Source organism: Coffea eugenioides, chromosome 11, assembly GCF_003713205.1.
Source record: "Coffea eugenioides isolate CCC68of chromosome 11, Ceug_1.0, whole genome shotgun sequence".
NCBI lineage: Eukaryota > Viridiplantae > Streptophyta > Magnoliopsida > Gentianales > Rubiaceae > Coffea > Coffea eugenioides.
Window position 1 is genome coordinate 36884211 of NC_040045.1, and position 24169 is coordinate 36908379.

The window sequence follows — 24169 nt, forward strand, 5'->3', positions numbered from 1 at the left end:
AATATTTCTAGTTTCCTGGTATTCCCACCACTGTGGAAAAACTTACATGCTGCAGAAAAGTGTGACAAGGCCTATGTCTGATATTCTTCCAAGCTTGTTGGAACCTTCTACGCTGGTCAAAAAGCTACTGGAATATTTTGTGTTCGCGTGGTTGTGCAGGCCTCGTACTTTCCACGCCCCCGCTTACGAAATACGATGATTGACACAAGCAAGGACAACAGCAGGACACGTACCAAACAAAGTCGTATGCCCAGAAAAGTGATGCCTTCTAAAAAGAATCCTTAAAATGTAATTTTTTCGAACTTTTATTTCCAAATGATGTAGCTTTTGATCTATTTAGACATAAATTTATTAAACAATGCACTCAGAGTCCGTTATTTAAAAAACACGTTCACAGATCACGTTTTCTTAAAAATCATCAATCTTTAGGCTGGTGGTCACTAACAAAGATCAATTGCCACATTAAAGTAGTTTTGCTTTAAAAAATTCACATCCATCTGATTTGGTGGTGGTTCAGTCCTCTTTGAATTGCCCATATACCTCCTTGGATCTGCCCCCTTCCCCTAATATAGGATAGATTAGATTATACAATAGTTATCATCTTTGGAAAAAAAAAAAATGGATCACATTTTTTCAAAACCTTCGCTGTTTGGGAACAAGTTTCAAAAAGTTGCATCATTTGGAAATTTTCACAAACACAGTCCCTTATTTTGAGCAAATTCCAACGGGTGAATGTATGATCTTATAAAAGAAATTGTCAAAGTGATTTTCAAACTTCTTTTAAAAGGGTGAAAAACATATTTACCAAACGTCATGTATCTTCAAAAGTTGCATTCACAAATTGCATCATGTCAAAAGTCGAATAACTCTTTTCAAAAAGCACCACCATTGGAAATTTACTCCTTATTCCTTGCAAAAGCAAATTTGCAATACAATGAAAAAATAAACCTAAGCACATTCAACAGCCCATCAAAATATCCCCCTTTTTCCTTACAAAAAATTACTGACATGCAGAAAGCCAACTACCTAGGGTAGAGAGTAATTGAATGGTTAGATTGATTTTTTTTCCACAAAAAAGGAATGCTTAGATTGACAAAGAAATTCCAACAAGAGGCACAGAGTTCTACCACAGGGCAAAGTCGACTATAGCATAATTTAACAATACAAAAATCGCCTGCCATTTAAGCGCTCACTATTAGCAAATACCAATATTACTGTTGGAGAGAATCCATTTAAAAATTTTTTGAGTCATTCCTTGACATACGGTATTACCAATAGCATGCCCAAAATACCTTTTCTGGCACTACAGAATTTGGCCAAAGAACAAAGCTAGTATATTGCATCTCGATCATGATTCAGGTAATACAGAGATTTGACCGTAGAATAAGATCACTGTTTGTCTACATCATTTCATCTGAAAGCCCAGTGGCATCTATACTAAAACAGCAAATCACAATACAATTGACAAGAATTCACATCTTCGCACTTTATATTTACATTGGAAGAAAGTAAACAGGTACTCCCAACTTCCCAAAGAGACCTGACGCCCATTTCATGCTGTTGAATGCTGTTAGCTGACTTCAACTATCTTGTCATATTTCAAAAATGGTGCATCTGAGATCAACAAGCTGCACATTACATCATAATTTGAGATGGAAAGAGATGAAATTATAATGTCCTCCATAATCTGATTGTAGTGCTGTGATTTAACTCCACCCTCATGGGGTATTAGATAGGCAAAGCTGATAAACAACACTCCTTTCTTTTCGAGTTTTTCAGTTACAATCACCTTTAGTTAAAAAGGTGTGTGTATAGTTTAAACTCAATCAGTGGAAAGAAGAGCCAATCAATTTTTCTTTGCAACTTCCAACCCTCGCCGCCAAAAGCTCAACAAGGTTGTGCCTCAGTATTACGAATCATCACTAGGATTCTCCAACATGAGACCAAGCTTATGGCATGAGGCACATAATAACTCAAAACCATCTGAAATGCTTCACTGGCCATGACTGGCTCATAAAGCCAGTGTAGGACTTCTTATTCAAAGACTGTTAGTATTCATTATGCCCCTCAGTCATCACAGAGCTGTGTTATTACTAACTTCCGCTTCAGAAAACCTTGCTAAGATTAGAAAATTTTCCAGGATCTCAATTGACTTAGATCCACAACTAAAAATTGATTATCAAATTACAACCTCAGGAAAAATCCAATAATTTCACACTCTGAAGTAATCACCAAGCAGGTTCTCCCTTAAAGCAGGGAATTGAGGTTTACTACACCTCAAATAAGCCATCCTTGACTCAGCTTTCAGATCAGATTAAACAGACAAGTTTTTCATTCATCCTAGACATTAGTCCAAGCACATCCAAAAGAAGGAAATATATTCCAAGCAACCAAGCAATTAAGATAGATCACTGGTAACCAAAACAAACATGCTGGATAAGATTCTGGCACAAGACATGGAATTTTGAACCAAATTTAGTGTTGTTATTTAACTCCAATCTCGTCAGCATTCAAGAGAAAGAAGCTGATGGCAACACATACTTCTCTGAGTTTTTCAGACCCTAAACCCACAACAGATTTAGTCGGGTAAGAGTATAGTTAAACTCAATCATACTAAACAACGATCCACGTTTTCATTTGTATGCAAACCATAGTAACATCAGCCAAAAATCCTGTCAAGGGACAAGACAAATCATCAAACTACTGTAAAAATACAAGTGCATGTTCTTTTACTCATTTTACTAAACAAACATGGTATCATATTCATTGACAACCATAATAACAACATTTTCACAGATTTCATCAGAACAATATTTCATTTTTCTTGTACTATTAAAAATCAAAGACAAGAAGGAAAAAAAAAGATTACTGCCTCAGTTAAATCCCGTGTGATCGTGTGCAATGTAGCTTCACCAAGTAGGTTCTCTCTGCAAAAGCAGAGACTTGGCTCCACTACACCTCATATAGGTGGATTATATCATCAATGGCATTTGAAATACAAAAGATCAATCATAATTACAAAAATACGTTCAATGAAAACGAATGAAATAAGAAAAATTCAAATCAACGGCTATAGTCTCAGATTAATCCCTTATAAACATAGTAATATCATCTATTGGTGTTATTACTACACCTGAAATACTATCCAGCAACATTATTCACAGATTTCATCAGAACAACTTTTTCTTATTTCCTGTACTCTTGAAAATCAAAGACGAAGAAAAAAAGACCAGATTTCTGCCTCAGTTAAATCCCATAGGATCATGTGCAATGTAGCTTCACCAAGTAGGTTCTCTCTGCAAAAGCAGAGACTTGGCTCCACTACACCTCATATAGGTGGATTATATCATCACAGGCATTTTTGAAATACAAAAGATCAATCATAATTAGAAAGAATACGTTCAACAAAAATGAATGAAATAAAAAATTCAAATCAACGGCTACAGTCTCAGATAAATCCCTTATAAACACAGTAATATCATGTTCTGGTGTAATTGCTACACCTCAAATACTATCCAGCTTATACTAACTTATCTTCATTGACTGCTAAACCATTTCCACTATTAACAAATGCATAAATAATTTGATTATCAGAATTATTATTATAAAAAATCAATAAACGATAAGTAATTGCAAAAATGAAAAGGGCTCAGAGGAATATTACAGCTCTATCAATCAAGAATTTTCTGAAGCAGAACTGGCATTATAAGCTGAATTTTCATCATCCCCGCCGAAATTAACACAAAGAATATGTTATGCATCTTAAAAATAATGAATATCTCAACAGAATAACACAAAAGATAGTAATTTGTTGATTTGGCTCATATCAAGAAATTCAACCATTTTTTAAATTTTGCATCAGAGAAATGCTCTCAGAAGCGCGGATAAATCCAATTTAATCATCGCCAAAGAAAAACAATTTTCAAAATTAAAGCTAAATTTGAAGACAATTTAGCGGATGTTCTTAGAAGTAAAACAACAAGATTGAATTTTCCCCACGTTGACACCGCCGGTAAATTTTCATATTTGCCTCCTTGACTAGACCTTTTTTCATTTATGTAAAATCCAGAAAAAAAGCTAAAGGTGTTGAGGCAAGTCATTCGAAATTGGATAAAAAACAATCAGATGAAGGCTAATCAAAATATAGCCGTTGCTTTGACACAGATTCAGCCCTGGGATGAAATTAGGTACATGAGGCTGAACTGCAACACTGAACGGCGACGTTTTAGCACGAGCTTTGGGGCAATCTTCTTCATTTAATATAGATTCGGAGCAGCCCGGGAGGCTACGTGCAATTCTATCAATTTCTGAGATTGAAAAAAAAAACCACAAAAAAGAGAAATTCGGTGTGTGTTCTGTGTGTGAGAGTTGGAGGAAGAATGGTGGAGGGCGGATTGAATGAAGGGGAAAATTTAGGGTTTTATAGAAGAGAGAAGAGGAGACTGCTTTGGAACCCTAACCCCTAAAATCAGGGTTTTATAGACTGCATTGGGTTTTGTTTGGATCAAGCCCATCAAATCAACCCATTGGGCTCAGGGGTTTATGGGGAGTGGCATTTTTTTTCTTTTTTTTTTTTAATCTGTTATGTAAAAATTGTTCAAGAATTCTTCTATAATTAACTTGCAAGTAACTCTATACAAGAATTTCTTTCGCAGGTCTAATTAAGGTAGGCTATAATTTTGAAAGAGAAAAGGAGCGTAAATGAGAGATTTGAATTTGAAACCTCCCACTTACATAAAAAAAAATTGATAAGTTATAATTTGTAGAATATAACAATGCACACTTAAAATTTAGCATTTATTAGGATAAAATTTCTGAACACTATTAGTATAAAAGTTTTGCTTTATTTAAAATTTTTTTAAAAAAAATTTCTGAACACTATTACAATTTACATGATTTTTATTCGAAATTAAATTACTCTTTTGGCCATGTGGTAAAAATCTACGCCAAGTGTAAAAGAATTCAATATTTGGTACCATTTCCCTTGGGTTCTATTCACCAAGTTTTGTTTGGACAAAAACCAGTTCTAACAGCGCAAGAATTTAGCAATGTAAATACCAGAGGCCGAGATTTAAAGAAGAATTGAGGGCAACCACTTTTGACTGTCAAACCATATGACATCTTCTAAAGTTGTGAATTTAGTGAACTTGCTGTGGCAGAATATAGGAAACAAGTTACAAAAGTAATGGGATAATGTGGGGAAAGTACAAAATCTTATCCCAGCTATACAATTTGATGAGCAAATTCTATGGTCTCAGCGCTGAAATCAGGATAAGCAGACCTGTTAGTCAAGCAATCATCCATGTCAGGTGTCTATATCCAGCCCATTTAGCGGCAACGCGGAGACCAATTGCCAATGCAGCACAAAGAAGAGGAATTGGAACTCTCCTAACTGGTCCAGTAACCTCATTTTCTTTGCCATCTGAACGTTGCTTTGAATGTTGAATGATGGCCAGTGCCAGATATGAGGCCAGCACTATGATTCTAATCCAAGGTTCTCCCACACCAGCTAAAACAGCTGCCGCAGGCAATGCAGAAGAGACATAATCTCTCTTCTTAACAAAACGAGAAAAACTAAACAAACCCAAAAGTAATATCCAAAAGAATAGCTCAGAAATGTAGCTCCTAACAGCAGCAAGACCGATTAATCCAGCTAACGTGAGCATGTATGGCTGGCTATTTACAGAGTCAGGAACAGTCGCTTCAGAGATAGCAAGTACGGCTGATGACAGGACGATAACTGTTGAAAGCTCTGGAATAGGAGCATATGCAATCACCCAGGAGTAGGATGCTCGAATGGTGTAAAATGTAGTCTCAATACCTCTAATCAAGGATGTAATTGGATCCCCTATAAAATGGAATACAAGGGCTAATGCGAGTTTTAAGATGTATCCAAGGAATTGGAAGATAGCTGCCACAGCCTTCTTCCAGTTGGACAATTCCCACAAGACAGTTCTCCAGGCATAAAGTGCAAAAGCCAATGCTGCATGTCATTCACAGTCAACAAAAGAATCAGTCAACTCATAATCTTTTTTACGCTCGTGAAGAGAACCACTTCTTAAATCAAAGGCTAACAAAAACTACAGAATTACGAAAATATAGGTTGGCATGGCCTTTTCACTTTCTTACTTTGGTTTTTAAGTAAATAGTTGCAAGTCATCTTACATTAAGTCCATTAGATATATAGTCCATTATCACAAAAATATATTAAAATCAGAACACCTAAATCAAATTAGCAAACTAGAGTTAGATATGCGTTTAACAAAGAAACTGAGAAATATAGGCTACCAACAAATGTTCTCTTGAGAACAAAAAGGGCAAGAAACAGAAAACCATAAACAAATCAATGAATCATGTTATGTAGTCGCCCAATGACTAGAGCTTTCTTGAATCAGGGTGTCACTTTCACCATCATTTTCCATATACAAATTAAAACATCTCTCCCTTACAGTAGTAACTAATAGATCTGAACATTCTTTACCATTTGCAGTTTATATTTCTGTTCCTTCTAATCAATAATACCATTACACTTATGTCCTTTTTCATTGAGGATTTGTTTCTTTCATAGGCTACTGAAGTTAATGTATCAGAATGCGCTTTATCATGAAAGATTCTAACTGAGCTTTCATGCAAGATTATTAACATATATTTACCCCTCCATTCTTGGACCACAAACAATGATCAGATAAAACTCATTATTTTGCATGCCTGAAAAGTTCCAGAACTGCAAATGTCTCAAGGTCACCACTGGACTTGAATATGAAGGTTAACATACGAGTTAACCACTTAATCTACTCATACAAGGACTTATATACAAAATTTGAACACAGACTTGCATCATTCATGTTGTTAAGCAACACATAAGCACCAACAATGGAGGCATGCACCTCTTAAGTAATGACTCCCAAGTCATGAAAACTAACAATATTTGAGTGAAAAATAATGACACAAATTAGAAGAACATTTTAAACCAAAATGATTAAGAAAAATATCCACCTGCATAAGTTGAGCCTAAAAGACAAAGCAAAAGTAAAGCACGTAGAAACATTTAAATTCATGCTGGTCCGAAAATTTAACTTAATGAGGGAAATCAGAAACGACTCAATGGCAGCATTTGATATAAAGGTTTCGGATTTGAATTACTTTAAATGACTCAGGGTAAAACTATCCTACTGAAGCTAGTACTTCAGTCTCTGGTCTTGTGACAAAAGAAGAAAAGGACTAATTGAGTACTATGAACCCTGATACTAAGCTAACTCTTGTGAGATAATGATGAATATGACTCAATAAGAGGCAAAAATCTATCTTATAACGTGTTGAACCATAAAAGCTTTCTCCTTGGTTGACTATATTCATTGGTATTCCCAACATCAATTTGGAAATTAAAGGAACCGATCTCTCTCTGGAGGTTAGATTAATTTACAACAACCCTAACTGGTAGTCGAAATGAAAACAGGCTTTTTACTTGGTGATGGTATTTCTCATTGCCCTAGATGTTGCAGCTTGCTTTTTGCTCCTACATAACAACCTGTCTTGAAAGTCCAGAACATGTTGCTGAAGTTTCCTGTGCCATGAAAAGGTCCATACCTATCTAGTTGGGCTTATCCCAAGTCTATTTTTATAAAGATGACCAATTAAGTGTAAATTAGACTCACAGTTCCTTTCAGTGTGCATGTTACCAGTTTTATTTTACACGCAGTCATGCTCACCTCAATGTTCTTGGGATTAATGGATTATAAAAACTTGCATCCGACGTAAAAGGTAAAATAAACACCTCATTTAGCAATCCTCGATGGAATTTGTAAACTAATGAGCCTATACTCAACACTCTTGACCTCTGCCTCCAAGTGATTTAGCTCGTATGGTTATTATCCCTAGCAGCAAACATCATATAAAGCATGAGGCAAAAAGTTTAATGTTCCTATTACAAAATAAATGCCTCTATTGCACTTCCCAAGAGAAACACTGAGGAAAAAAATCATTGCAGCCATCAAAAGCAACACATTTGGCCCCACCAGTTTTTAAAAGTTTACAATTTGAAAGATAACAATAATTAAGCAACACAATATACTGTTGACCAGTAATGTGTGACTGTTTATATTGCACTTGAGGAGGTTCAAAGTTGTTTCAGCCATGGCAGGATCATGACTTTAGCTACAGGGGGATGATAATCCTTGACATTATTTTGTGCAAGGTGATCTGACTCAAACAGTTGTGCATTTGGCCGAGGATGCAAGCTCCAACTGGGTTCTTTTACCTTTGATGGCTAAACAAGTAAAAAGCAACTCATCAATAGGTTGAGTAGTGAAAATGAGAATCTTTATTCCTCTGGGCATATGGGGGTGGGTGGTACCAAAGTCCAGGGACAACAAAGGAACTACTTTTATTTCACCCCTCAACTTTCCTTTCCTTTGCTTTGCTTTCTTAATCAATATCGAATACCCAAAAGTCAGCCATAGAACTATCCATATAGTATATGAGTTTGTAATCCCCCTTCTGCTTTGCAGTCAGTTTCCTAACACTTGTGATCCCAAAATTCATCATTTTACGTGACTGAACATTCACTCCATAGTGTGTAGAACAACTGAATTGGTACTTTGCTAAGTCACGGCTTCGATAGGATGTACTTAAGTGGTAGGACTCAACTCTCATACACCCAATGGCGACTTCATACACATTCATCATCATAACTATAATACATGATCAAGAATACAGTAGCAAAACTGTATCAAACTATATCGGCACATGAGCAAATTGACAGTTACAGGACAGTGAAATCCATAATCGAATTTCTTCCTCTCAACACCTATATGTCACTAAAAATCCATTCTTTAACATCCAAACTAGTCCTGAAAGGCTCAAAACCTGGGAAGTTGAAATAAAAGAAGAAATACCTATAAACCAAGGCCACCTGATCGGCTTATCAGGAGCTTCTTTAGTCAAGGGTCTGAACCTATCAGGCATGGTACTCTGCCCTCTAGCCTCCAATTCAGCTTTATCCATTTCCTCATTCTCCTCAGCCTTAGCAAAAAGCCCAAAACTTCTCTTATTGTCGAATGTGACCCCAAGATTCTTCCCAAAAGGCAGGCGTTTTCCTTGAAGCTTGAAGGGGTTAGCTTTATCTAAAGAAGGGTAAAATGGGATTGAATGGTTCAGAGTGGGAGTAAAGAAAGATGGCTTTTGAAAAGAGGGTTTAAATTTAAATGGAGTTTTGAGAGATGGGTTAGGGGAAAAGAGTCTTGAAAGAGTTATCATCGACATGGATTTTTAGGGTTTAAGGAATCTTGGAGACAGGTGAAGAAGAGGAAGAAGAAACTTTCAATCCACGGGTTACCTGGGTCCGAGTACGAGATTCGGATTCTTCATGGCGTGTCGTTCAGGCCTATGATCTAGGCCTTTGATAAGCCCGAGTAAAAACTGACCTTCAGCCTCATGTTGGGCCTGTCTAGTTTAACTGTCTGAACATTATTCAACAAGGTTGGTCCTTTCTGGTATGACGCCCACCCAGCCTAGTTTAGAGTTGGCTTAAGTTAAAATTTAATATGTACAAAATATTATGATGATAATAATTTGGCATATTTTCACATTAACAAGAAAATTCTAGTTAATCATTACAAAAAAATCTTTGTTAAAGCTTCAATGAATCCAAAGAAAAGCTAATTCAGTAACACATTGCCTAGATCCTTCTGCAAAAGAGGTATCGAGCAGTGATGATGAGCGCTAAAAAAAACCCCCCTTTTTTTTTTTATAAAAGATTAGGCACAAGATTGTTAGATAATCTTCTCACACTCTTTTATTCTTTATGTCAATTTACAATTAGAAAACAAAATGTTTTTGAAGCTTAAAGTAAAACAAAATATGCCTTTTCTTTTCTTTTACTTTTTTTTGGTTTTAAGTTCTTCAAATGTTTGAAAATGTATCATCAACATCTTTCGTACGTGAAATCCCCAATGGTTTACAATGTCAATTTGGATGGTTCTCATCGTCTTCAAGATTCATTGAAATTATGAGAGCTTTGCAAATATTTTTAAACGATAAGGGAGTAATCTGATTCTCACACAAATGCACAAAAAGGTCTCATATATTTTAGCCAGAAAAAAAAATAAAGGATATGTTGCTAACTTTTATAAATCAAGTATTAAAAAAAAGATTAATATTCTATACACTGAAAGTATATACACTTTCACCATTTGATGCATGACACGTAATCTAAATTTGAATTTGAAATCCAAATTTTACATATTTGTCGTGTATCTAACATAATAATATAAATACTGTCAGTGTATATAAGATTTATTCTTAAAAAATTCGAATTTTAAAGGATAAATAAAAGCCGTCGGATCCTCATGGACTCTAAATTAAGCAAGCTTCCTTCGCTATTATGAGATTTCCTTGACCCAAACTGAATAACCTCTTAGAAACTCAGTGAAACCGAGATTATTAAACCAAAGTTGGCCTGATTAGGCTTTTAAAAATCGGTTATAACCGCCAAAAACTAACCAACCAACCAAACATGGGCTCGTATTCATCGAACCACCTCCGTTTGCTTTCCTACACTAAGCTCCTAGCTTCTCACGTCAACGGTGGCCGTCACCAGAAAGCCCTCGGTCTTTTCCACCATATCCACTCTTCTCTATCCTTCGCATTGGACCCTTTTATCTTCCCTCTTGCCCTCAAATCCTGCGCATCCCTTCACTGCTCTGATCTGGGCACTTCGATTCACGCACTCACCTACAAATGGTCTTTCGTATCAAACCCATTTGTGGCTTCTGCTCTCGTCGACATGTATGGCAAATGCATCTCAATTTCATCCGCCCGCCGACTGTTCGATGAAATTCCTCAAAGAAATGCAGTCGTTTGGAACGCTATGATTTCGCTCTACGCCCATTCAAGTGATATGTCTGCTGCTATGGACTTGTTTGAAGTTATGGATGTTTTGCCTAGTGTGTCGAGTTTTAACTCGATTATAGCTGGATTTTTGGAAATGGATGACGGGTTTTATAAGGCCATTGGGTTTTATAGGCGAATGCTGAAGTTGGGTTTGGCGCCTAATTTGATTACGGTTCTTGCTCTTTTACGTGCTTGTTTGGGTGTATCCTCGTTGAATTTGATTAAAGAAATTCATGGTTATGCAGTGAGGAATGAATTTGAGCCGAGTATGCACTTGAGGAGCGGGTTAATTGAAGCGTATGGGCGATGCGGGTGCCTTAGAAATGCAGATTCTGTGTTTCAGCAAATGAAGGAAAGAGATGTGGTTGCTTGGAGTAGTTTGATATCAGCTTACGCACTTCAAGGTGAGGCAAGAACTGCACTAGAAATATTCGCGCAGATGGAAATAGCGAATGTAAAGCCTGATGAGATTACGTTTTTGGCTGTTCTGAAAGCTTGTAGTCATGCAGGATTAGCTGATGAGGCACGAGTGTACTTCGCCCGTATACAAAATTGTTATGGGGTGGAAGCAAATAGCGATCATTATGCTTGTTTAGTTGATGTTTTGAGCAGAGCTGGTAGATTACGTGAGGCTTATGAAGTTATAAAAGGAATGCCAGTAAAGGTGACTGTAAAAGCTTGGGGAGCATTACTTGCGGCTTCCAGAACCTATGGAGAAGTGGAGCTCGGGGAAATTGCTGGAAGAGCATTGCTTGAGATGGAGCCAGAAAATCCTGCTAATTATGTGATATTGGCAAGACTTTATTCTAATGCTGGAAGACCTACAAAAGCAGAAGAAATTAGAAGAGAAATGAAGGAAAGGGGCCTGAAGGCTACACCTGGTAGTAGTTGGACAATACACCAAAATTGAGGTACAATGTTAAAGGACTGAGGGAATCTAATCAATAGATTAACTCTGCTGAAGACACTGTGGTTTGACATTCATAAGAACAGACTAAGAATATGAGGGCCTGAAGTCTCCAAGCATTGCTCATGCTGGTCGGGTCTCTGCACTGAGCATATGAACTATACATTCTTCAAGATTTTAGTAATTTACAAAATGATATTGAGGAGTTTAAAGACCTGAAATTTTAAAATCTCATGATGGCAACTTGTTCACTTTTGCACAACTGGTTTACCGATGATGATCACCATTTTTTGTATCCTTTGCGATTCTGACTCGAAGAAACTTGTAATTTTTTTGGCTGTATGCTAATTGAATGATTAGCCAAACATATCTGGCCTTTCATCCTTCTCGAATGACTTTGCACTGTGGCTTCCTTTTTGTTTTGGCCACATTTTTTTAAAGGCTCCTATTCCAAGCATATGTTGTTGATTTTTCTTGACCAGCCAATAGAAAGGCAGTCAGTCTTGCATATCCAAAGGCATTCTTGTTTTTCTTCTCTGTTTCCCCACAAACACCAAAGCAATAGGCAAATTTCTCAGAATAATGTTAAAAAATATATTGCAAGAACTGGGTAATTGGGAAAATGCGGCGACCAAAAAAATTTTTTTTTTTAAGGAATAGGATGTGCGGCGACGAATTTGTTAATTTTGTTGCACTACAGTCCCACGAGGACTAAAGTGCAAAAGATGATTTTTTTAAAAAAAATCTTTTTGGGGGTAAATAGGGCTGGCACACACGAGATGTGCGGTGGCCTCTATTTTTCTTTGGTCCTCACTTGACATTTGCACTTGTATGCTTCAAATTTTGTGAAGAAAAACTAGAAGAAAAGACAAACCAATTGCAACCTGTTCAAGCAGATTGTTATCACAATTTATAAGCACTTGGAAATCCAAATTCAAAAAGATGTAAAAAACTGAAGGTGGTTGTCAATCGCGGGCTGCAAACAGTGTATACGTTTGGTTCATTTATTAAAAAGCAACAACAGCACTGATATCTTATCAGATTACCCAAGTTCGTGCGATCAATGTTCAGTGTTGGCTAAAATTCTAGTCTTATAAGGTGAAGTGTTTGCCAGAACTTATCAATCAGATTACCCAGGTTCGTAAAGTAGATGTTCAGTGTTGGCTAAAATTCTAGTCCTAGAAGGTGAAATGTCTGCAGCTAGGATGGATGGCGATTCGAAAATGTAGTAACCTTCTCCCAGCAAGAGTAGGACGCAACGCCTCTATCACCAGTTTCTGTGTAATTTAGCTAAGTCACTGTCGAGTGTTTCATATTTCATACATTGCATGCAAATGAAGACATTATCGTTCTCATCGGTTTTATCCGATGCTATCTCTCACTTTTTGGGTTTAATTGTTGAAGTATATACGTTTGTTTCATTTGTTAAAAACCAGGAGCAGCACCAATATCTTATCAGATTACCCAGGTTCGTGCTGTCGATGCTCAAGGTGAAGTGTCTGCTAGCTACGATGGATGGTGATTTGAAAATGTAGTAACCTTCTCCCAACAAAAGTAGGACACAACGCCTCTATCACCCGTTTCTGTGCTTTGTTCTGCATTTTGTTTTTACTCACCTATTCCATTCGTGCCAAAACCCTCAGTTGGATCATTATTTAGCCGAGTGACTGTCGAATGTTTCATACATTGCACGCAAATGAAGGCATTATTTTTCTTATTGGTTGTATCCAATGTTGATCTCCCACTTTTTGCTCCTACTTGTTGAAGTAGTGAGCTATGAGTAGATTGGGACTACAGCGGACAGGCCTTATCAATTTTTTCCCCTCTTTGGAAACCTTGTACTGTTTTCTCTCCACAAAACGTATTTTCTTTTTCTTCTTTGTGATCTATCGGGTAATGGATTCCGTGAAACTTCTAAGAAGCTGTATCATATGTCACTACTAAAGGTTTAGAATTTGAGGCGACGACTATGTTGAGCAATGTTCATATGAAATAGAACAGTACAAATGTAGCACAACCACCAGGAAATATCATACACGATATACTCTGCTGTCTCACTCATTTATTGCCTGCTCTTGATACTACAGTGTGGCCTAAAGAGGAAATCCTTTGATGACAGATGATTAAGACCTCGAAAGTTTTTTGAAATGAAAAGAGCGATTGGGTTGAAAAAATAAATGATTTCTAACCATCTTGTTATCCTATAACATAGACTAAAAATGTAAAAAGGAGAGGATAGAGAATATGTTATGAGTTTATACTCGTCTTTTATTACTAAAATATTTTGTTTTGACTGCATCACACTATGTATCATTTGATAATCCCATATTTTTTAACTTTTGGTTCAAATTTAATTGAAATGGAGGAAATTCAAAGATGTTTACGGTTTCATATCTCAACAACACGGTTTTCTATATTCACTTATCTTTCAGGACTATATTTATGTACTTACTCATGATCATATTTTAAACCGATTAATTTTGTTAGAAAATCTAGTTTGAACCCGTCAATGGAAAAGGGCCTGCGTTGCTAAAGAGGACTTCTCTCGGGAATTTAAGGTGGAAAAGGGATAGATAATTATACGAAGATGAGTTTATACTGCGGGCTGGCGATGGCCCTGCATAATCCTTATCTGTTGCCGGTAGTGATTAGTGAAGGAAATGATGGTTCTCAGAGCATACAAGGAAAAAGTATTTCATGCAACAGAGGAATCAATCACGAGCTTCCATTAGTGAAATGGTTGATAAAAATGTGGGACGGAATCATAATAATTTTAGACGAGAAATTCAAGACAAAAGACCAGAAAAGAATGGAAAGTAATATGCATTTTGAAGAAGACTATGAACAGTCAAATTTTGTTATTTTTTTCTTTCATATTGTTTTCCATTTGGTTTTCTCAATGGTAATCTTTTGTTCTTGGACCTTTTCTTTTTCTTAATATATAATACTCCATTTTCTTTTTGTTGTATTGTTTTATTGTGATATTTTGTCTATTTCGTTTTCCATTTTTTAGGTTTTTTGGTTAAAAAGTTCTCTTTGATTGGGTTTTTAATTTATTTTATAATCTTTTACAACTCAGCCTTTTTTTTTCTTTGTCATTTCCCAATATCCCACTTGGGATCCTCGGTGACACATTTTGAGTGCCAAACCAGTGCCACCTCTAATATTATGCCAAGTGTCCTGTTATTATTTGCATTTTAATTTTTTAAAAATTCAAATTAATTTAATTTAACACAAATTAACTCTATCCTCTAACACTTTGAACCAAACCAACCAACCGGTCTAATTCCATTACCAATACTTTCATCATTGATTGGCTTCACTTCCTTCAAACCTTTCAAACCCTTCACTGCCGATTCCTTCTTCCTCCGATGAAGTCCTTTTGATTGGCTCATCTTCACTGCCGATTGGCTCACCGTCAAAGGCATCTTCACTGCCGATTGCCTCACCGGTTGGTTCCCTTCTCTTTCGAGCTCCGGCAAGAGGCAATTTCATGTACTTCATGGCTGAGTTGTAGAAGGAGGAAGAAGATTGGATCAACTTCACCGAGGATCCCAATTGTGCAGCGTTCTAGGTTCTTTTCCTATTGCTGGTTTCCTTCCCAGGTTCTTGTAATTTCTTTTTTGCCATTTTCCCCAATTTTTTATGTGCTCATTTTCTTGCAGATGACCCTTTCGGCGATCCAAAGGTGATTGGTGACCCCTATTGCACGATTTTTGTGGGCCGTCTTTCCCACTCCACCACTGAAGAAACTCTTCGCCAGGTCCTTTTTCTTTTATTTAAGTTTCATTTTCTTGATTTTCACTTTGTTTTGTTGTTTTTTGGTTATGGCGTTTTATTTCAAAAGATTACTTTTTTGAGCTTATCTGTTGAATTGGGGATATGGGTCTTGTCTATTTCTTCAGGCTATGAGCATATATGGAAGAGTAAAGAACTTGAGATTAGTCAGACACATTGGTTAGTTACTAATTTATCCACTTATTTATGCTGTTCAGTTTTTTTTAATCAACTTTAATTTCAATTGTATTTTCAGTTTTGAGTATTATTGTGTTATATTTTACTTGTCTGTTTATGATTTGTAAAGGAAGTTATAGTTTTTCTACAATTAAATGTGAAGCACCCTAGCAACTATCAATCGTTACAAGTATTTATGATGATATATGGTTTTTCTCGGCCTGGAATTTTGTCTTTCTTTTCTTCGGTTGCTTGGAAGAAAGTAAGATGAAATGCTCCATTATTATAGCTTTGTCATGCAGCAAATCTTTTTGCTCATAGTTTGTTGCTTGTAGAAAGAACGAAAGAAATAGAAGTGTACTTGGTTTTGAAATTGTAACACGCTAGGGAGATGTTAAGTAGGTACTTGGTTTTGTAATCCAGTCTAGTATCAGTTGTATAGGGAGAACAAATGTAAAGGAGAAATATAGGGATGGTTGATTTTTTTATCAATTGTAACACCCTTTCTGTTGCAACGTATAGAATGATCCTAGTTAAATCCATGACTAGAATTAGTTGAATAGTGATGTTAAGTTTGTGATGTCTTTGTTTAATCTATTTGTAATTAACCTTAATGTCTTTGGTTTACTTTTCATAATTCAGAGGTGGTTGTTGCATGAATTTCAAAGTTTTCGTTGACGTATTCTAAACATTGTGGAATCCTTTGTTTTTCACCCTTTCATTTTTCTTCTGTGGTCTTTGCCTTGCTGGAAGGAACTTGACTTTTGGTGATCTCACTGTAGGTAAAACAAATGGTAGTCGCAACACTTGCTGCAATGGTTTAGAAAATATAACAGCAAAATTTTTGATATTTTGCAATGCAGAAAAATTGCTGGAGAAGTGTCAGTCTTCCTTCTGAAACAGAGAAAACGATGGAAACATGGCGAATTGGCATTTGAGATTGCTGAGGAGTTCGCCTGCCAGTATGTTAGCTTGCCCTTTGATTGCCAGAAGGTTCCCCATATCGTTTCTGTTGTTGAAGTTTAGTCTAGTTCTAGGTTGTTGAACTTGGTTTGATGCTAAATTCAGGCTGTAGTCTTGTTTGGTTCTGTATCAGCTTATGCTGTTTGTTGATCTTCCTGTATACGAACTACATTTGGAGTTGTGTGCTGAAATATTTGTAAATATAATGGCTGTTACACGTTTGCTTTATGATTCATTAAACGAGTATGTTAGCTTCGTTTAGCTGGTTGATTTGGAAATATACATCTTTTTTTATCTCATTATAGATTCCACGATAATTCTTATGTGGTGGGCATTTCTATGTATTCAAGTGGCATTTTTAGTTTGAAACTGTGATTTACTCATTTGATGTTGGGAGAATTTTGGTTTTGCCTGATTATACAAACTTTATGTTTGATGCAATTTAGGATTACTAACTCGATTTCTCTGGTGATATCCACTAGTATAATCTGTTGTGATCATATGCTTATGCTTCTTGTAGTATGATCTTGTGACTTAAGTCGGACAATTGACAATGTGAAGAGGCAACCCAGTGTAAGTACATTTTGGCATTTGTCTGCTAATAAAGCATTTAGTCAGCAAGGGCATCTAGGAATTATGGATCACGTATTTGAGTGTTAGCTCAGCATATGTTTAGGGCTCCAGTACTATTACTACAAAAAGCATATCCTGGGAAAACAGCAACAATTGGTGGAAATGAAAGTGGATTCGACCTTGCTAGTGGCTGCTACTGCAATTCTCGTTTACTAATCGTTCGTAAACACATGTAGTACGAGTCTCTCTCGGGTGGGGGAGGTCTTGTGTTTGGGATTTCAGATGACAGAGTTCTCCTTAAATGACTCGGCAACACAAAGCAAGAATGCGTGGAGAACTTTGTCCTGTTGGTTCTTTGTCAGAGTATAGCATCTAAGTCAATTATGTTTCCAAGCCTCTTCACATTCCACAGTATCCAAATGTCTTATTGAATTTTGGAATGGTAACAAAGTGTTCAAATGAAAGATCTAAAAACTCACTACTAGTGTCAATTGAAACATATATTCTTGATCTAAAAACTCACTACTAGTGTCAATTGAAACATATATTCTACATAGAAGAATGTGCATTAATTTTGGGAAGCACGAAAAGTTCCATTGTCAATTTCAGTCAAATTTTCAGGTCTTTTGTCCACTTGAACACTTGCACGAAATATCATTGATGCATGGAACTGGACAACCACACCTATCATTGCAATCAACTCCAACTTCTTGTCCCATAGTGCAAGACTTGTCATTCAACTCGAACTGATTTATTTTCGCTCCTTCGAAACCATGTAATTCTTGTGCCTATGGTTAGAATTATATCACCAAAAAATTGAACACATAAATAAATGAATGAATAAAAAAAGACAATAAAGAATCTTTTCTTAAAGAAGTAATTATTCATGATCACAACTGTAATAATTTACCTTGAGCAAGCCGGTCATGTTCATGGAACTGAAAGTGCATAGCTGGCCATAATTTTGTTGATTAACATCCAAATTCACAAAGTATCAACCACAAAAGTGAAAAATATTCATGAACTTTAGTGTAAACCAAAACATAAAATTTTTATAAAATGATTTTATGCAAATAAGAAACTAAAAAATTACCGGCGTAGGATTATATGGTTGAACAAAGTTGCTTTGTTGAGATTGCAAAGACTCTATCATACTTACTGGCATAGAATAACATGGTTGGATAAAAGTTTCTTGTTGATACCGTAAAGATTCTACCATACTCCCCTCATTTGTATTTGCCTAAAAATAAAAATAAATAAACACAGTTATAAATAGTTTGACAGTAAATAATACTTAATTGTTAGTTTACATATAATGTCGAATCATTACCTCTTGTAATCCATGCTGTTGCATACTGCACCTCGTAGATACAATATTTATAGTATCTCCTATAGGCTAATGAAAAGAAAAAACAAAGATTGGATGCATAATATAAGAAAATATTGAATTACAAATATAGTAAAATTATAATGTAATAAAACCTCATTATATGATGACGCTGGTAACTCCATAGTTATACTATTTTGCAAGCTTTTTTTGGTTGATCTTCTTCTCTTAGTAGCCTTTTCGAGACTACTCTTCAATCTCTTGCCTGAAATAGTCTTCATCTTTTTTTTAATACCCTTGATATTGATACCACTTGCATTAGTAGTGTTATTTGTGGGGTTGGAAACTTTTGTTGCATTTGACATCTCATTGCTCGACCCCTCTTGATGTAACCTTGCATCAACCAAATCCAATATTTTCAAAAGGCCTTCTTTAGCAATTTTATAAGTTTCTTCTGTTTGAGCAGCTTTTGTGACCAATTGAGTATATAGTCTACACAAATCTCTGTAACGCTTCGTAAAAAGCACTTTCGGATCCAAATCATTATTGATATTGCAACAATTGTGGTCTTTAACATATCCAGCTTTTGCTTTATTGGTCCATCTCTTTATTATGTATTGACTAGGGATCTTCATGATATTTCTTATATTAAGAACTTTCAGAGAATGAGAGCATAAAATCCCAGAGAATTCAAACTTCTTGCAACTACATGAAATCTGATCACCTATTGAATCAAATCTAACCATATGATAGTTTTTTCTGCCTTTAGGAGTGATCTTATATTCTATCACTGTTCCAACCTCACTGTAGGTGATTATACCACAATCATAAGATTTACCCCACTCAATTTCAAACCATTTGAATACTTCAGGAGTATAAACACTTGCAGCTTGTTTCAAAACATCAACATCGAATGGTAGTACTGGAGTACTCATATATGCTCTAAAGTCAGTTTTAAGTTCTTTATATCTACGATCATCAACTAACCTCCCGAAATGATTGAAAAACTCATGAAATTTATTCTTGTAGGTTACATACCTTTTTATCACACTATTCATGCTTTCGCTCCTTTGAGTTGTTGTCATATCTGCACAAAATGTTTCCCTTCCATACACCAATGCCCATTTTTCTTTAATCTCAAACATACGTTTTAACCAATCATTGTCTTCAAGACCATACTTCTTCAACATAGTATTCCATTCAGATATAAAGTCTTCTTCTTCATCAAAATCATATACACATTTACTGAAATCATTTGCAAATTGTTTAAAACTTTCGAACACATGACTGAGATGAATAGCTGCATTTTGAAATATATGCCATATGCAAAGACGGTGACGTGTTTCAGGCCATGTAGAAATTAGTCCTTTAGCCATTGCTGCGTCCTGATCCGTAAGTATAGTATTTGGTTTTTTTCCTGACATTGCTCTCGCAAAAGTGTCAAACAACCACTCAAATGTTGAAGCAGTTTCATCATATAATAAAGCAGCCCCAAATATTGCAGTCTGTTTATGATTATTCACTCCAACAAATAATGCAAATGGACGGCCTTCATTATTCTTTCTATACGTCGTGTCAAAACAAACAACATCTCCAAAACTTGCATAATCTGCTCTTATTAATCCGTCAGTCCAAAAAATATTTGTAATCAAATCATCCTGATCCACTTGAATTGCATAGAAGAAATTAGGATCCTCTAATTGCATTTTTTGCAAATATTCAAGTACGCCTCCTGTATCTCCAACTTCCATTTGTATTGTTCGTTTAGAACGTAAATAATTCCTATAATCCTCAGGAATGAAACCTAAGTTCTCCCGTCCTCCTACTTGTAGTGCCATAAGTTCATGAGAAACTTTTGGTGCTATACCCACATGGTATGCCATATCAATTTCAGCTGCATGAATAGAATTTATCTTTCTATGTGATCTGTGTAAATGACTTTTGTTGGGACTTGAAAGATAGTGATTATGCTCAATGATCAACTGACATATACGAAACTTACCAGTTTGTCTACTGTTAACCTTCATCTTCGCCGAACAATTAAATCGTGTTTCAGGACGAGGGGCTCTTACATTGAGATCTCTTTTATCCTTTTCTCGTTTTCCTTCAGCACTACAACAAAAGACCCTATCCATGAGCTTACCATTACTATCTTTGTGGAAGCTACTTCTTTTGATTCCAAAACCAACTTCCTTTGCATATGCTAAGTAAAAATTATAAGCATCTTCTTCACTCTCAAATTCCATGCCCATCTTCGGAATTAGGTCAAAAGGAATCAATGTATGAATTTTATTTATATCCTTTATCACATTTAAAACTGGTGGAGTGAAACCTCATCATTGGTAATTTGATCCTTGTCAAATCCAATCTGACAGGATGATACCTCAGTTTCTATAGAGCCTTAGCATCCATATCCTGCAACCTTTCAAGAGTCGTGACACAGGCAAGACTTGCTCTAACGCTTGACCCACTGGAATTTCTTTCTTGTTTTTGCTTTTCCGGGCTTTTTCCTTTCAACAACCCTCGAATCCCGTGTCAACAAAAATCACCTAAAAATGACAACTAAACCACCTAAAAATGGCAACTAAGGTCAAAAGCTCCAAATTAGACATATAACAAAACGTGAAATGCAAGAAGGCAATGTTTCAGGTCGCAATAGAACACACATTTGACGTACAACTATACGAACAAAATAATAGATTACTTTTGATTTAATCATCATGTTTTCAAGCTCAGTACATGCATGATTGTACTCCTTAAAAAAATTCAGATTTGGTGAAGAATATTTCAAAAATCTAGTCTTTCCCCATTGTAAGGTGGAAGAAGCAGCAAGGTGAAGAAACCAATTAATAAAGATAACATTACTCCAAGGAAATGTACCTTCTCTCAAACGAGGACGTAAATCTGATGCCCAGTTTTGCAGTGACCGGCTGATGCCCAATTGAATAGCACCAACCTGACCTGTTCCGAGGAGTGAACAATAACAATTAGCTGATAACATAAGAAAATTGCTAAAGTTGAATTGATGTACCAAATAACTCGTCCTAGGCAGGTAGAATGATTCCACACACAGCTTGCATGATTAAGGAACCACGGGTTTTAAATTTGGTGAAAAAATTAATCCCATGGTAAGGACTAAAACCTCAAACACCGTCAAAGAATAGGGTCAAAAGAGGAACCAGGTCCAGATGTATTTTACTATTTTGAATCTCAACAAGTCTTCTTACTGAAACCTGACTGAATTAACCCTAAATTAACAAAATAATTTCATGCAAGTTAATTGCAATACAATAAGGAAAAAATGTAAGCAAATTTTGTCCCTCAATAATTTATTAAAGTAGTTGAATTTCCAATTCTACTTGTTCACTACTACTACTTGCAACTAGTCAGAAAAGCTATTGTTACTTCTTGTATCTTTTTTTTTAATTTGGTACATTAGTAAAATTTATAACAATTCTTGAAATAATAAATAATTTTTTAATCCCACAAAGTAACTTATTTTCCAGGTATATTACAATTAGCGTGTAAGTAGTCAATTTGACCACTCAATTAATATTTAATCTTTCCAAACTCACAATTCAATGTAAATTTCACTTTAATGGAAATTGAAAATGAGATATAAAATTGCATAACATAAGGTAGGGTGATATTGCTTATGAGTTGTTAAAATACTTACGAGTTGTTGTCTATTTCCTAACTTTCTTAATATTAAAAAAATTGAAATTCGAAATCAAGATCATGGAGCAAATAGTGATATTGATTTAATAAATCAAAGCTGAAAAAACTCAAGACTTAAACCGGATGCAAGGTTGGATAATTACCTGAATGATGTGAAACGTTTTGGTTTGTTCTTTGCTGGAGAAAGCTAGGGATGGTTGGGCTTTAATTTGAGTACTTCCTGAATCTTTGTAGTCAATTTGCTTCAATAGTCGGCGGCTGCAGTTTTAGCTTATTAGGCTACGGTTGATTGTTCTAAGCAATCAACGATAAAAAAAAGGCTTGGACTTTGGAGGCAATTGTTTAGGGTTATCTTTTTCTTTTTCCCAAAGCAACCGATCTTGAGTGGTTGCTGTACAAAAATATTGGTAATGGAATTAGACCGGTTGGTTAATTTGGTTCAAAGTTTTAGAGGATAGGAAAATTTGTGTTAAATTAAATTAATTTGAATTTTTAAAAAATTAAAATACAAATAATAACAGGACACTTGGCATAATATTAGAGGTGGCACTGGTTTGGCACTCAAAATGTGTCACAGAGGATCCCAAGTGCCAATATCCATTAACAGAGTCTAGGAACCTCACTAACAGGAGGCGAACTAGGGGTGGGCACGGGTCGGGTACCCGCCCCATTCACGATTTGGTTGATCCGACCCGTACCTTGCAGGTCAGCCATTGTCTGACCCTTACCCGCCCCGCATATCAGCGGGTACTTGATTATAGGGTATCCGCTGAGATAGGGTCGGGTCAGCGGGTACCCGTCCCGCCTCATTTATCATTTATTTTTTAAAAAAATGATTTATACTAATTTAATTTTATATTTTACACATTCATCTAAGATTTAATAAATTTTTTTTCTCAAAAAAGGTTTCCCACTAAGAAACAAGCATGTGAAGAGAATATAAGATAAAGGCAAAAAATTAAAAGAATTTAAAATCAATAAAAGTTTGAAATAAGTAGCACAATTTTTAATATATATGTTCCACATTAATTAAACTTTTTTCTATAAAATATAAGATCATGACATCTACAAATGAATTTTGTAAATAAACTATATTCTCTCATATTTGTAATGCAATTTGTTCAATAAAATTACTTATTTAGTTTTAAATTATTATTTTATAATGTGTGTATAAAAATAAAAATAAAAAATATATATATGCAGGGTGGATCGGGTACCCACGAGTTTTTAATTATGTGACCCTAACCCGCCCCGCATCTTAGCGGGTACCCGACCCTCTTTTAACCTGATCAAATAATAAAAATCGGATATCTTAATTTTCAGATCGGATCGAATCGGATATGACGGGTTTTCGGGTTAGCGGATAATTTTGCCCACCCCTAAGGCGAACATAATTTGGTCTTTATTTTGTAATATATACAATCCTCAAGGGAAGTAAATATAGTTAAACCAAATAATTTGGATGAAATAGAAGAAGGCACAAGTATATACTTTAAGGAAGCACTTAAGTGCAATTTGTTAACAAAACAAATATGTATAATCACAATTTGATAGACACAAAGTTCGAGGATAGTCGTAATTTACCACATAAAGTGAAACTTATACAATTTGGCCCCTTTAGTATTTTTTTTTCCAGTCTAACAAATTACAAAAACAATTTGCATTTTGGGAGACTCCTCTGGATGAGTCTTTCATGACGGGAATGGTGTGTGTGAAAATGTAGAAGTGAATTTAAGTTTAGTTACTGGTTAGAAGTTGAACATATGTACTTTATAGATGAAAAATGATATGTGGTCAATTCAGAACTCACCTGGGGCTGAAGATCTCACATAGGTTATGGAAATAATTTCATATGTTTATGAAATAAATGCAAAATT

The 24169-nt window shown here is 35.6% G+C and overlaps 3 protein-coding genes and 7 non-coding genes across 10 annotated transcripts; 1 reads left to right on the forward strand and 9 right to left on the reverse strand.

The window, feature by feature from the left end:
• Positions 1 to 1689: 1689 nt before the first annotated feature.
• Positions 1690 to 1800, reverse strand: LOC113754609. The gene has a single exon (XR_003465289.1). It is a non-coding gene; the product is annotated as a small nucleolar RNA snoR97 (small nucleolar RNA).
• A 671-nt stretch (positions 1801 to 2471) lies between these two features.
• Positions 2472 to 2579, reverse strand: LOC113754608. Its single transcript, XR_003465288.1, has one exon. It is a non-coding gene; the product is annotated as a small nucleolar RNA snoR97 (small nucleolar RNA).
• A 291-nt stretch (positions 2580 to 2870) lies between these two features.
• Positions 2871 to 2988, reverse strand: LOC113754595. The gene has a single exon (XR_003465276.1). It is a non-coding gene; the product is annotated as a small nucleolar RNA Z278 (small nucleolar RNA).
• Positions 2989 to 3239: 251 nt separating this feature from the next.
• On the reverse strand, positions 3240 to 3357 carry LOC113754594. The gene has a single exon (XR_003465275.1). It is a non-coding gene; the product is annotated as a small nucleolar RNA Z278 (small nucleolar RNA).
• Positions 3358 to 3642: 285 nt separating this feature from the next.
• LOC113754588 lies at positions 3643 to 3736 on the reverse strand. The gene has a single exon (XR_003465270.1). It is a non-coding gene; the product is annotated as a small nucleolar RNA Z223 (small nucleolar RNA).
• An 81-nt stretch (positions 3737 to 3817) lies between these two features.
• Positions 3818 to 3908, reverse strand: LOC113754620. Its single transcript, XR_003465300.1, has one exon. It is a non-coding gene; the product is annotated as a small nucleolar RNA U36a (small nucleolar RNA).
• Positions 3909 to 4139: 231 nt separating this feature from the next.
• LOC113754622 lies at positions 4140 to 4295 on the reverse strand. Its single transcript, XR_003465302.1, has one exon. It is a non-coding gene; the product is annotated as a small nucleolar RNA snoR134 (small nucleolar RNA).
• A 775-nt stretch (positions 4296 to 5070) lies between these two features.
• Positions 5071 to 9338, reverse strand: LOC113751764. The gene is made up of 2 exons (XM_027295885.1): positions 8895 to 9338; positions 5071 to 5983 (listed from the first exon to the last, which is right to left on the reverse strand). Exons 1-2 carry the CDS (start codon positions 9259 to 9261, stop codon positions 5289 to 5291), a joined length of 1062 nt encoding a protein of 353 aa, XP_027151686.1. The 5' UTR covers positions 9262 to 9338; the 3' UTR covers positions 5071 to 5288.
• Positions 9339 to 10513: 1175 nt separating this feature from the next.
• On the forward strand, positions 10514 to 12164 carry LOC113754253 (putative pentatricopeptide repeat-containing protein At1g03510). Its single transcript, XM_027298621.1, has one exon. It carries the CDS (start codon positions 10514 to 10516, stop codon positions 11798 to 11800), a length of 1287 nt encoding a protein of 428 aa, XP_027154422.1. The 3' UTR covers positions 11801 to 12164.
• A 6349-nt stretch (positions 12165 to 18513) lies between these two features.
• LOC113752466 (protein FAR1-RELATED SEQUENCE 5-like) lies at positions 18514 to 20866 on the reverse strand. The gene is made up of 3 exons (XM_027296576.1): positions 18910 to 20866; positions 18618 to 18683; positions 18514 to 18527 (listed from the first exon to the last, which is right to left on the reverse strand). The coding sequence occupies exons 1-3, from the start codon at positions 20864 to 20866 to the stop codon at positions 18514 to 18516; spliced, it is 2037 nt and encodes a 678-aa protein (XP_027152377.1).
• Between the last annotated feature and the right edge of the window lie 3303 nt (positions 20867 to 24169).

What these genes read in the sequence shown, in the direction of transcription:
- LOC113754253 (XM_027298621.1), top strand. Translation starts at nt 10,514, where the DNA reads ATGGGCTCGTATTCATCGAACCACCTCCGTTTGCTTTCCTACACTAAG.
- LOC113752466 (XM_027296576.1), bottom strand. Translation starts at nt 20,866, where the DNA reads ATGGGCATGGAATTTGAGAGTGAAGAAGATGCTTATAATTTTTACTTA. An exon ending in AAGTGGTATCAATATCAAGG is followed by an intron (nt 18,684 to 18,909) that starts GTATTAAAAAAA and finishes TCTTTTCATTAG; the next exon opens with CCTATAGGAGATACTATAAA.
- LOC113751764 (XM_027295885.1), bottom strand. Translation starts at nt 9,261, where the DNA reads ATGTCGATGATAACTCTTTCAAGACTCTTTTCCCCTAACCCATCTCTC. An exon ending in CAGGTGGCCTTGGTTTATAG is followed by an intron (nt 5,984 to 8,894) that starts GTATTTCTTCTT and finishes AATGACATGCAG; the next exon opens with CATTGGCTTTTGCACTTTAT.